This window comes from Bombina bombina, chromosome 6, assembly GCF_027579735.1.
Source record: "Bombina bombina isolate aBomBom1 chromosome 6, aBomBom1.pri, whole genome shotgun sequence".
NCBI lineage: Eukaryota > Metazoa > Chordata > Amphibia > Anura > Bombinatoridae > Bombina > Bombina bombina.
In genome coordinates this window covers 468,075,994-468,090,073 of record NC_069504.1, presented here as the reverse complement: position 1 = coordinate 468,090,073, position 14,080 = coordinate 468,075,994, and the positions used below count along the sequence as shown (strand labels likewise).

Below are 14,080 nucleotides of genomic sequence, written 5' to 3'. Positions count from 1 at the left end.
AATAGCTATTGTACCTAGTTAAAATAAATACATAGTTGCCTGTAAAATAAAAATAAATCCTAAAATAGCTACAATATAATTATTAATTATATTGTAGCTATTTTAGGGTTTATTTTATAGGTAAGTAATTAGTTTTAAATAGGAATACTTTAGTTAATAATAGTAATATTATTTAGATTTATTTAAATAATAATTAAGTTAGGGGGGTGTTAGGGTTAGACTTAGGTTTAGGGGGTAATAACTTTATTATAGTGGCGGCGACGTTGGCGGCGGCAGATTAGGAGTTAATAGATTTAATAGGCTATATGGGCTACGGCGATTTAGGGGTTAATACTACTAGGTTAGGTTTATTGCGGTGTGGGCTATGGCGGTTTAGGGGTTAATACTACTAGGATAGGTTTATTGCGGTGTGGGCTATGACGGTTTAGGGGTTAATACTACTAGGATAGGTTTATTGCGGTGTGGGCTATGGCGGTTTAGGGGTTAATAATAGAATAGGTTTATTGCGGTGTGGGCTATGGCAGTTTAGGGGTTAATACACTTTATTAGGTATTGCGGTGGGGGATTGCGGTTGACAGGTAGATAGATATTGCGCATGCGTTAGGTCTTAGTTTTTTTTTGCAGGCATTTTAGGGAGTTATGGTGCTCCCATACTCAGCGCAAGGCCTACTACGGCTGCATTTTATGGCGAGGTGAAAATGGAGTAAGATTTCCCCATTTTTGCCACATAAGGCCTTGCACTGGATACCGACTTACGACGCGGTCCCATGTTAGCCTATGGGAGTAAAAATTGCGGGTGACGGGTGAAATATACGGGCGTAACTTGTATGCTACGACGTATATGTGATACCAAAACATCGCAAAAACCGGCGTTGCCGGCTTTTGCGGGCGACGCTGCATATCGGATCGGGCCCATAATCTCCACTAGTTTACAACAGATACACTTAGCTTTGGTAGAACTGTGTTCAGGCAGCATGGTTCCTACAGCAGCTTCTGAGATAGGATCAGATTGAGACATCTTGTAAAATGTAAAAGAAAAAAATAACATTTAAACAACAATATCTTATTTCCACATACAGCAGTTTCAGGAATGGAAAAAAATGCAAATGCTAAAATTGGCAAAAAAGCAAATAGCATAGCCCTCTGAGCATACAGGAAGTTAGGTAAAATAAAACTAAATTTTTTGGTGCCAAGAATGACGCACGACACAAAAGGAAGTTAAAAAAAAATTTGCGCCAACAAACATCCGGAAATGACGCAACTCGCGTCATAAACACAATTTTGCGCCAAACAACCTGGCATCAACTAAGACACCAGAAATGATGAACTTGCTTTATTATAGATGCACATTCATGTCAAAAAATTCTCACGCCAAGAATGACGCAATAAATAACAGCATTTTGTGGCCTCGCGAGCCTAATTTGCCCGCAAGATTTTAAAGAGAAAGCAAGTCAAATTGGAAAAAAGACTATACCCCAGGAAAGACAAACTTCCTAAATCATGATTCCCATAATGAAACTGCCAGACTGCAAAGGGAAATACACATAGACCTGACTCATGGCAAATATAAGTAAATATAGTACATATATTTAGAACCTTATATAAATACATAAAGCGCCAACCATAGCTGAAAGTCTGAAATAATGATACATACTTACCGAAAGACACCCATCCACATATAGCAGATAGCCAAAACAGTACTGAAAACTATCAGCAGAGGTAATGGTATAAGAGTATTTCGTCGGTCTGAAAAGGGAGGTAGGAGATGAATCCTTAAGACCGATTACAGAGAACCCTTGAAAAGATTTCCCGCAAGAGAAACCATAAAAATAAATAGGCGATACTCTCTTCACATCCCTCTGACAAACACTGTACTATGAGAGGAATTGGGCTTCAGAATGCTTAGAAGCGCTTATCATAGAAGAAAAACAAAAAAATCAAGCACAAACTTACTTCACCACCTCCATAGGAGGCAAAATTTGTAAAAACTGAATTGTGGGTGTGGTGAGGGGTGTATTTATAGGAATTTTTGAGGTTTGGGAAACTTTGCCCCTCCTGGTAGGATTGTATATCCCATACGTCACTAGATCATGGACTCTTGCCAATTACATGAAAGAAAGTGTCACAAAACACATACAAATACATTACAAAGTACAAATTACACTCGTAACACTATTATTACAAAAAATAATCCATAAAAAAGTTATAAGGGCTCAAAGACATGAAGTCTAAGGTGTTAGAAGAAAAAGGCTGCAAAGGGCTGTAACATTGAGATATATACATGTCTAAAGATGTATATGTATGTATATACCTATGTATATATGTGTGACTGTGTACATATGTATTTATATGTGGATATATATGTTTTTACACATATAAACACATAAAGACATATGTATACAAATAAAGACATATATATAAGTGCATTGAAGCCCTTAGCAGTTAAGTAAATGAAAACATGAAAAAGCATATTTATGCAATACTCATATTTAATAAAGGATTTAACTATGTATTTACTGTAAATATTTTACATTCCAATGTTCTGTACATAGCAGAATATGTTCTATGTATTTTATTTATTTATATAGATATTCCTATATATAGCTCTCTATATCGATATATATATATATATATATATATATATATATATATATATATATATATATATCTATATCTATATATCTATATATATCAATATATATCAATATATATATATATATATATATATATATATATATATATATATACTGTATATATATATATATATATATATATATATTTATATATACACACACACATTTGTACAGTGTGTTGGTGGGGGGCCTGACTACTATTTACATTTGTGTATGTATTTACATATATGTGATATTCTATACTGATTTAAACAGCCAATAGGATTTAACCAGGTCTCATTCTATTGGCTTATTCATCATCCAATAGAATTAGAGCTGCTTAAATCCTATTGGCTGATTTGAACAGCCAGTAGGATTTTAGCAGCTCTAATTTCTATTGGCTGATTCAAAATTTTCAGCCAATAGGAATGCAAGGGACGCCATTTTGGATCAGTGTACGGCGGCGACCGTATGAAGAGGGACTCCATGCGGATGTCTTCAGGATGGACCTGCTCCGCGCCTCTGGGATCAAGATAGAAGATGCCGCCTGGATGAAGATTGAAGAGGCCGTCTGGATGAAGACTTCTCGCCACTTGGATCAGGATGTCGCCACCGGGATAAAGATTGAAGAGGCCGTCTCGATGAAGACTTGTTGCTGCATGGATTAGGACCTCAACTCAGGGATGAAGATCGTTCAAGCTGGACTTCAAAAATTGTAAGTGGATCATCAGGGGGTTAGTGTTAGGTTTTTTTAAGGGTTTATTGGGTGGGTTTTATTTTTTAGTTTAGGGTCTGGGCAGTAAAAGAGCTAAATGCCATTTTAAGGGCAATGCCCATACAAATGCCCTTTTCAGGGCAATGGGTAGCTTAGGTTTTTTTAGAATTAGGTTTTTATTTTGGGGGGTTGGTTGGGTGGTGGGTTTTACTGTTGGGGGGGTCTTTGTGTTTTTTTTTACAGGTAAAAGAGCTGATATCTTTGGGGCAATGCCCCACAAAAGGCCCTTTTAAGGGCCATTGGTAGTTTATTGTTGGCTAGGGATTTTTTATTTTTATTTTGGATGTGCTTTTTTATTTTGTTAGGGCTGTTAGATTAGTTGTAATTCTTTTTTATTTTGTATGATTTTGCTTTTTATTTTGTGTAATGTATATTTTTAAGGGGGTGTTTTATTTTTTGTAGAAAAAGAGCTGTTTAACGTAGGGCAATGCCCTACAAAAGGCCCTTTAAAGGGTCCCCCAAAAGGCCCTTTTAAGGGTCCCCCAAAAGGCCCTTTTAAGGGCCCTTGGTAGTTTGGGGGGTGGGGGTTTGTATAGTGTTAGGGGGTGTTTGTATTTTTTTAAACAAAAGAGCTGTTTATCTCAGGGGCAATGCCATACAAAAGGAACTTATAAAGGACCCCAAAAGACCCTTTTTAAGAGCCTTGGTAGTTTGGGGGGTGGGGGTTTGTATAGTGTTAGGGGGTGTTTGTATTCTTTTTGGTGCAAAAGAGCTGTTTAACTCAGGGCAATGCCCTACAAAAGGCATTGCCCCCCAAAAAGCCCTTTTAAGGGCCCTTGGTAGTTTATTCTAGATTAGGCTTTTTTATTTTGGGGTGGTTTTTTTTCAAGGGTATTGGAATAGGAATATTCTTTATTTTTTTGGATAATTTCGTTGTTGTTTTTTTTTGTAATGGTAGGTTTTTTATTTTTTGTAATGTTAGGTTTTAGTGTAAGGCAGGTTAGGTTTTATTTGACAGGTAAGTTTGTATTTATTTTAACTAGGTAGTTAGTAAATAGTTAATAACTATTTACTAACTAGTCTACCTAGTTAAAATAAATACAAACTTACCTGTGAAATAAAAATAAAACCTAAGCTAGCTACAATATAACTATTAGTTATATTGTAGCTAGCTTAGGTTTTATTTCACAGGTAAGAATTTAGTTTTAACTAGGTATTATTTAGTTAATTGTTGTAAATTTAATTTAGATCTATTTTAATTATTTTAAAGTTGGGGGGGGTTAGGGGTTAATAGTTTAATTTAGGTTGTTGCAGTGTCGGGGGCTGGCAGTTTAGGGGTTAATAGGTTTATTTAGTTAATAATTGTAAGTTTTTATTTAGATCTAGTTTAATTATGTTAAAGTTAGGGGGTGTTATGGTTAGGGTTATGTTAGGGTTAGGTTAGGGTTAGGGGTTAATAGTTTAATTTAGGTTTTTGCGATGTGGGGGGCTGGCAGTTTAGGGGTTAATAGGTTTATTTAGTTGTAGTGATGTGGGAGGCCAGAGGTTTAGGGGTTAATAGCTTTATTTAGGTGGCAGCAATATCGGGAGCGGCGGAATAGGGGTTAATAACTTTAATACAGTTGCAGCGATGTTGGGCTGCGGCAGAATAGGGGTTAATAACTTCAGTATAGTGGTGGCGATATCGGGAGTGGCAGATAAGGGGTTAATAATTTTATTTAGGTGGCGGCGATATCGGGAGTGGGGTTAATAACTGTAGTCAGGTATTGGCAATGTCAGGGGCAGCAGATTAGCTGTGTTTAGACTCTGGGTTTATGTTAGGGTGTTAGGTTTAAACTCTTCTTTTTACCCATAGACATCAACGGGGCAGCGTTACGGAGCTTTTGTTTCCGCGATCGCAGGTGTTAGACTTTTTTTGCCGGCTCTCCCCATTGATGTCTATGGGGGAAGCGTGCACAAGCACGTCAAAACACAGCTGCTTTTGTGTGCGGTATGGAGCTCAACGCAGCCATATCACCCGCAGAAGCCGGGTTTTTTTAAACTTGTAATGGCAGCTCTATAGGGGGTTAAAAAATGCAACTTTTGTGGCGTTATTTACTTTCCCTATATCGCTCAAAACTCGTAATCTAGGTGATAATCATTGGATAAACATGCCCAGTATACCCATCATGCCTATATAAAAATAGTATTCATATTATTTAAAGGGATACTGAACCCAATTTTTTTCTTTTGTGATTCAGATAAAGCATGCAATTTTAAGCAACTTTCTAATTCACTCCTATTATCATTTTTTCTTCGTTCTCTTGCTATCTTTATTTAAAAAAGACATCTAAGCTTTTTTTTGTTCAGTACTGTGGACAGCACTTTTATATTGGTGAATGAATTTATCCACCAATCAGCAAAGACAACCCAGGTTGTTCACCAAAAATGGGCCGGAATCTAAACTTACATTCTTGCATTTCAAATAAAGATACCAAGAGAATGAAGAAAATTTGATAATAGGAGTAAATTAGAAATTTGCTTAAAATGTCATGCTCTATCTGAATCATGAAAGAAAAAAATTGGGTTCAGTGTCCCTTTAACACTTATCACGATGGATTCAAATTTCAGAAGTTTCATTGGCAAATTATGTTTACTTTAGACACTGTACAAAGAGATTTGGTTACAGAATACTTTCACACTACTGTATTTTGCCTTCTCTTTGTGCTTTAATGTCTAGTAGTTAAAACAACGTACGTTTTAGTCATTGTTCGTAAGGCGTTAAACAGTACTTTGTATAGTGTAAATGTGGTTCTAATTCTCCTTTAGTGTGTTCTTTTGATTTCAACGAGAGGTGCAAATGGTAAACCCTGGGTGATATTTAGAAAAGCACCAAGCTGGAAAATCTGGTCAGTTGAGGGACAATAAACAGGAATAATTAACGATTTTCAGTGGATCATTCATTATGTGCAACAATATAATCGTCACCTATGTGTTTAACCCCCAAAATGTAGTTAAATGTATAGATAGGTAAAGCCATGGCCAGAAGGTGCAAGCATTACAGGGCCCCAGAAGAACATGGGCAACACCAGTAAGACAAGAAATGGAGATTAAAACAATAGACCGCCAAGAGGTCATCTCTACTGAAATTTAAAAAAGCCAAAAAACTTGAGTTAATCTGCTCAATAAAGTGTTTTCTGATGCATTTATTTGAATGCTGCTGTTTAATTAAAGTCATTTGAAACCCAAAATATTTCTTTCATGATTCAGATAGAGTATGGGATTTTAACCCCTTAATGACCACAGCACTTTTCCATTTTCTGTCCGTTTGGGACCAAGGCTATTTTTACATTTTTGCGGTGTTTGTGTTTAGCTGTAATTTTCCTCTTACTCATTTACTGTACCCACACATATTATATACCGTTTTTCTCGCCATTAAATGGACTTTCAAAATATACCATTATTTTCATCATATCTTATAATTTACTATAAAAAATATTATAAAATATGAGGAAAAAATGGAAAAAAACACACTTTTTCTAACTTTGACCCCCAAAATCTGTTACACATCTACAACCACCAAAAAACACCCATGCTAAATAGTTTCTAAATTTTGTCCTGAGTTTAGAAATACCCAATGTTTACATGTTCTTTGCTTTTTTTGCAAGTTATAGGGCCATAAATACAAGTAGCACTTTGCCATTTCCAAACCACTTTTTTTCAAAATTAGCGCTAGTTACATTGGGACACTAATATCTTTCAGGAATCTCTGAATATCCATTGACATGTATATATTTTTTTTTAGAAGACATCCCAAAGTATTGATCTAGGCCCATTTTGGTATATTTCATGCCACCATTTCACCGCCGAATGCGATAAAATAAAAAAAAAATTTTACTTTTTCACAAATTTTTTCACAAACTTTAGGTTTCTCACTGAAATTATTTACAAACAACTCATGAAATTATGGAATAAATGGTTGTAAATGCTTCTCTGGGATCCCCTTTGTTCATAAATAGCAGACATATATGGCTTTGGCTTTGCTTTTTGGTAATTAGAAGGCTGCTAAATGCCACTGCGCACCACACGTGTATTATGCCCAGCAGTGAATGGGTTAATTAGGGAGCATGTAGGGAGCTTCTAGGGTTAATTTTAGCTCTAGTGTAGTGTAGTAGACAACCCCAAGTATTGATCTAGGCCCATTTTGGTATATTTCATGCCACCATTTCACCGCCAAAAGCAATCAAATAAAAAAAAATTGTTCACTTTTTCAAACTTTAGGTTTCTCACTAAAATTATTTACAAACAGCTTGTGCAATTATGGCACAAATGGTTTTAAATGCTTCTCTGGGATCCCCTTTGTTCAGAAATAGCAGACATATATGGCTTTGGCGTTGCTTTTTTGTAATTATAAGGCCGTTAAATGCTGCTGCGCATCACATGTGTATTATGGCCAGCAGTGAAGGGGTTAATTAGGTAGTTTGTAGGGAGCTTGCAGGGTTAATTTTAGCTTTAGTGTAGATATCAGACTCCCACCTGACACATCCCACCCCCTGATCCCTCCCAAACAGCTCTCTTCCCTCCCCCACCCCACAATTGTCCCCGCCATCTTAAGTACTGGCAGAAAGTCTGCCAGTACTAAAATAAAAGGTATTAAAAAAAATTTTTTTTTTTTTTTTAGCATATTTACATATGCTGCTATGTAGGGTCCCCCCTTAGCCCCCAACCTCCCTGATCCCCCCAAAATAGCTCCCTAACCCTCCCCCTCTGCCTTATTGGGGCCATCTTGGGTACTGGCAGCTGTCTGCCAGTACCCAGTTTGCAAATAAAAATGTTTTTTTTATTATTATTTTTTATTTGTTTCTGTAGTGTAGCTTCCCCCCCACAGTCCAATACCCCACCAGCCAAACCGATCAACAAATAAATATATAAACCCCTTTGATCCCCACTTCTAAGAAAAAACTTTCTGTAGCGTAGTGGTTCCCACCCGCTCCCTCCCCGTGCACGCGCCCGCCCGGCCTCTTTTTTTAAAAAAATGGTATGGTCTGTCTGAATTACAAAATAACATTTTTGAGCTTGAAATCCCTTTAACTCAATGCAAAGTTTTGCTGTAAGAAAATTGAAATTCACAGTTTTCTGTTTGTTTCCTAACAAATTGAAATGGCTTTAAGAGGTGAACACCCTGTGAAAAGTCATGCAGCGCAGGTCCCACAGAATTTCTGATGGTTTAAATGGTGGCTATTAATTTAATTGAAATTTTAATAAACTATAATGTACAGGGAGTGCAGAATTATTAGGCAAGTTGTATTTTTGAGGATTAATTTTATTATTGAACAACAACCATGTTCTCAATGAACCCACAAAACTCATTAATATCAAAGCTGAATAGTTTTGGAAGTAGTTTTTAGTTTGTTTTTAGTTATAGCTATTTTAGGGGGATATCTGTGTGTGCAGGTGACTATTACTGTGCATAATTATTAGGCAACTTAACAAAAAACAAATATATACCCATTTCAATTATTTATTTTTACCAGTGAAATCAATATAACATCTCAACATTCACAAATATACATTTCTGACATTCAAAAACAAAACAAAAACAAATCAGTGACCAATATAGCCACCTTTCTTTGCAAGGACACTCAAAAGCCTGCCATCCATGGATTCTGTCAGTGTTTTGATCTGTTCACCATCAACATTGCGTGCAGCAGCAACCACAGCCTCCCAGACACTGTTCAGAGAGGTGTACTGTTTTCCCTCCTTGTAAATCTCACATTTGATGATGGACCACAGGTTCTCAATGGGGTTCAGATCAGGTGAACAAGGAGGCCATGTCATTAGATTTTCTTCGTTTATACCCTTTCTTGCCAGCCACGCTGTGGAGTACTTGGACGCGTGTGATGGAGCATTGTCCTGCATGAAAATCATGTTTTTATTGAAGGATGCAGACTTCTTCCTGTACCACTGCTTGAAGAAGGTGTCTTCCAGAAACTGGCAGTAGGACTGGGAGTTGAGCTTGACTCCATCCTCAACCGAAAAGGCCCCACAAGCTCATCTTTGATGATACCAGCCCAAACCAGTACTCCACCTCCACCTTGCTGGCGTCTGAGTCGGACTGGAACTCTCTGCCCTTTACCAATCCAGCCACGGGCCCATCCATCTGGCCCATCAAGACTCACTCTCATTTCATCAGTCCATAAAACCTTAGAAAAATCAGTCTTGAGATATTTCTTGGCCCAGTCTTGACGTTTCAGCTTGTGTGTCTTGTTCAGTGGTGGTCGTCTTTCAGCCTTTCTTACCTTGGCCATGTCTCTGAGTATTGCACACCTTGTGCTTTTGGGCACTCCGGTGATGTTGCAGCTCTGAAGTATGGCCAAACTGGTGGCAAGTGGCATCTTGGCAGCTGCACGCTTGACTTTTCTCAGTTCATGGGCAGTTATTTTGCGCCTTGGTTTTTCCACACGCTTCTTGCGACCCTGTTGACTATTTTGAATGAAACGCTTGATTGTTCGATGATCACGCTTCAGAAGCTTTGCAATTTTAAGAGTGCTGCATCCCTCTGCAAGATATCTCACTATTTTTGACTTTTCTGAGCCTGTCAAGTCCTTCTTTTGACCCATTTTGCCAAAGGAAAGGAAGTTGCCTAATAATTATGCACACCTGATATAGGGTGTTGATGTCATTAGACCACACCCCTTCTCATTACAGAGATGCACATCACCTAATATGCTTAATTGGTAGTAGGCTTTCGAGCCTATACAGCTTGGAGTAAGACAACATGCATAAAGAGGATGATGTGGACAAAATACTCATTTGCCTAATAATTCTGCACTCCCTGTAAAGCAGTGTTTCTCAAGTACCCCTAACAGGCCAGATTTGTATGATATCTTAATTAGAGAACATTGGAAATAATCAGCTGATCAGTAACCATAGTTACTAACCTGTTTTCACCTATTAGCTGATTATTTCACCTGTGCTGTAGTTATTAAAATATGGGCTGTTAGAGGTACTTGAGGACTGCAGTTGAGAATACCTTTTGTTAGGCCTCAAAAATAATATGTAAGTAATTTATTCAATGTAATTAGCCAATAACAATAGAAATAATATGTAACTCATGTTATCTCTGTGTTGCTGTTTAGGTAGCAGAGCAGCAGATTCAGAAGAAAGATTAATGAACACGCTGCTAAACAAAGACAGATACAATAAACTCATCCGGCCAGCGTATAACAACACCCAGTTGGTCTCCATCAAGCTCCAGTTGTCTTTGGCCCAGCTCATCAGTGTGGTAAGATTCTACAGAATCCTATTGACGTAGTTATGTACCACAGTGTCAGCATCTATTATGATGAAGGTAAAATTACTGTCGCACGCAAGTCTAAAGTAGATCGATATTGACATAACAAAAGGAGCAATTGGGTTCATCAGTATGCACATTTTGTACATGTTGTTCATTCTTATTACCCTGCCATTTCATTACTGTAATAACCTTCTGCTTCTATTATGGTTTCCTTTAACTTTTCAAGGTTTTCTTATTACAGTTTGCAATTAGTACAAGTTTAAAAGTTTTGGGGCCAAAAGTAGCACTCCTCTTCATGGGGACCCATGGGGGGCTCTCCCCTTCTGGTAAATCTATAGTCTGATACTGGGTATAGGCAGTAAACTTAGGGTTGCATGTAACCCATCACTGAAACAATCTCCTCTTTAAAGGGACAGTCAAGTCCAAAAAAAACTTTCATTTTTCAAATAGGACATGTAATTTTAAACAACTTTCCAATTTACTTTTATCAACAATTTTGCTTTGTTCTCTTGGTATTCTAGTTGAAAGCAAACCTAGGAAGGCACATATGATAATTTCTGAGCCCTTGAAGGCCGCCTCTATTTTATTTACTTTTCACAGCAGGGGAGAGCAAGCTCATGTAGGCCATATAGATAGCATTGTGATCACGCCCGTGGCTAGTGGCAGACACTGCACTTATTGGCTAAAATGCAAGTCAATAGATAATAACTAAAAGTCATGTGATTAGGGGCGGTCAGACGATGCTTAGATACAAGTTAGTCACAGAAGTAAAAAGAGTATTAATATAACAGTGTTGGTTTTGCAAAACTGGGGAATGGGTAATAAAGGGATTATCTATCTTATTAAACAACAAAAATTCTGGTGTTGACTGTCCCTTTAACTAGTGATCACATGGACGTTTTGGAAATAGCAGTTTTCTAACCTGTTAGGATATTTAGGGACTGATGATCTAACTCTCTCTGGTTTGCTAAGAATATCTAAGATGTCTCATCAGTACTACAAGGTCCCTCTAAGAACTTTAGAGAAGCAGTTTATTTAGCTATGTAGGGTTTTGGCTGGGTGTGAAGGAGATACAGATGTTGCAGTAAAGATGCGATAAAATATTATTTTGGATCATTGCAGCTGTTTTCCAAGCCAGATGATTGCTTATTGGCTTAAAACAACAGTAAGATGGGAATCTAGAAAGCAATTGATCAACATGAAAAACAAAATCAATGGCGGCGGAAAAGTAAGACATAAAAACATTACAGGATGAATTTCACTTACATATTAAAGACAGACAAAGCATTAAAATAAATATTTCACAAGGGATAACAGTCCATCTGTGCATTTGCTATACTGCAAGATAAATGATATTTTCTAACTGGGCTGTCAGCAGATATCTTGAGGGCAACAATCTGACTCGCCAGTGCTTTGTGTCCTCATATTGTCCTCTGTGTCAGTGGCATATTTAGTATTTGTGATGCTCTAAACTGCCAGTCCTGCTTCCTTTTTTAACACTGGCAGCTCTCAAAGCTTGTGTTGCAGACGGACACAATGTACATAACCTATAGTTTTATTGCCAGTGTGCCGTATGCTCATTACATTATTGCTCTAACATTAATAATGTTTAGTAGGAGCATTTTGTATAGCAGCTCTTTATGACACCAACAACGGCACTGGAATTGCTTTGCACTATTTCTAAACTTAGGGGCCCATTTATCAAGCTTCAGATGGCTTGAGGGCCCTTGTTTCTGGCGAGCCTGCAGCAGTTATGAAGCAGTGGTCTAAAGACCGCTGCTCCATAACCCTGTCCGCCTGCTCTGAGCAGGGGGACAGAGATCGCCGTAAATCAACCCGATCAAGTACGATCAGGTTGATTGACACCTCCCTGCTGGCCGCGAATCTGCAGGGGGCGGCGTTGCACCAGCAGCTCACAAGAGCTGCTGGTGCAATGCTGAATATAGAGAGCGTATTGCTCTCCTCATTCAGCAAGGTCTGGCGGACCTGATCCGCACTGTCGGATCAGGTCCGCCAGACCTCTGATAAATATCCCCCTTACAGTGTTACAGACCTCACAGTGTTTCCCGGCTTGTACCGGGAAGGAAGGTGGTAAAGTCAGCATGAAACAAGGGAAGAGCCAGTGCAGGCCTGGATGGAGTTGGGGTAGCTGGGCAATTAAACCAGGACATTTACAGGAAAGGTAGTGTTGCATTCAGGGCAACAGGACTATTCTTCATAATGTGGGATGTTTGGGAGCTCTTAGTTCTATCTACAAAATGAAGAATAACCAGCCATGAGACTCACCTCTGCAGCTGTTGGAGGATGCTTCAGGCTGTGATGATCCAATAGATATGTATTATTCACATGTGTATATGGATGTACGTATGATTGCTTAACTGTAGGGGCATGATAACTAGAAATGTGCACTTGTTTTTGGATGAATGTAAAAAAAAAAAAAAAAAAAGTAATCCCCTCCATGTACCCCCAGCTGTTATATTCACTCAGTTTTCCATACCTGGGTCCTAACCTACAGTCAACACACACTGCTCTCCAACCAAATACACAGCGAAATCCCAAGGGTGACACAACTATTTGTAACCTCCCCTAGGTTAGGACCCAGGTTAGAGGAGACCGTAAAGTGGTTCTTGGACTTATCATTATTTTGCCAAATGCTGTTACAAAGTCTTCACTTTTATGCTTTTAGCCTAGCTGTGTGCATCCAAGCGAGTGCTGACTATTCTGTGTGCTGTGTATGGTCTGTCAGTATAAGAGCATTGAGCTTGTCATCACACGTCGGCTGTTGTGCGCAAACACACACACAGATAAATATATATATATATTCCATTAGAAAAGCATAGTTTTAAACTTAGTGAAGAATTACACTATTTGACCTTCAGCTTAGTGTGCCCTCGGTTTAGCATACCTTAAAGGGACATTAAACACTTTTAGATGGTAATACAAAATGATAAAATGTATGTGTAAAAAAAACTCTGCAATAAACGTTCATTATTTATTTTGTCCCTCTTTCCTGTAATTCCATTCTAAAATTGTGAACATTTCAGTTCATGTTAGAAATGGAAGGACAGAACCCTGTTATATTCCACACAGGAATTGGCTAAACACTCTAGTGACCTATTTATAACTGTCCCTAATTGGCCACAGCAGAGAAGGTAACCTAAGTTATAACATGGCAGCTCCCATTGTTTTAAAGACATTACAACTTTACACTTATTTTGTAAATATTTAAACAGCTAATGAAACTTTAAAAAAATACATCTACATGTTATTCTCAGACTAATCTTTTCTTTGAATGCACCATTCATTCTAGCATTTTTTTAGTGTTTAATGTCCCTTTAACCTTAGCGCATCTTTGGCTTATTAGTGATAGCCTAAATGAGTTTTTACCTCCATTGCTAGACATTTTAGACCAAGAGAAAGATATGCTAATATGAAGAATAATACATTAATATTTAGAAGTAAATTCATCACTCCAAT

At 37.8% G+C, this 14,080-nt stretch overlaps 1 protein-coding gene across 1 annotated transcript in view; it reads left to right on the top strand.

Moving 5' to 3' along the window:
- LOC128664465 (neuronal acetylcholine receptor subunit beta-4-like) overlaps positions 1 to 14,080 on the top strand; it is a 139,271-nt gene that overhangs the window by 36,349 nt on the left and 88,842 nt on the right. Inside the window, exon 2 of the mRNA XM_053719292.1 lies at positions 10,446 to 10,591. Coding sequence (XP_053575267.1) covers positions 10,446 to 10,591 — 146 coding nt within the window. The remainder of the gene's footprint in view (positions 1 to 10,445; positions 10,592 to 14,080) is intronic.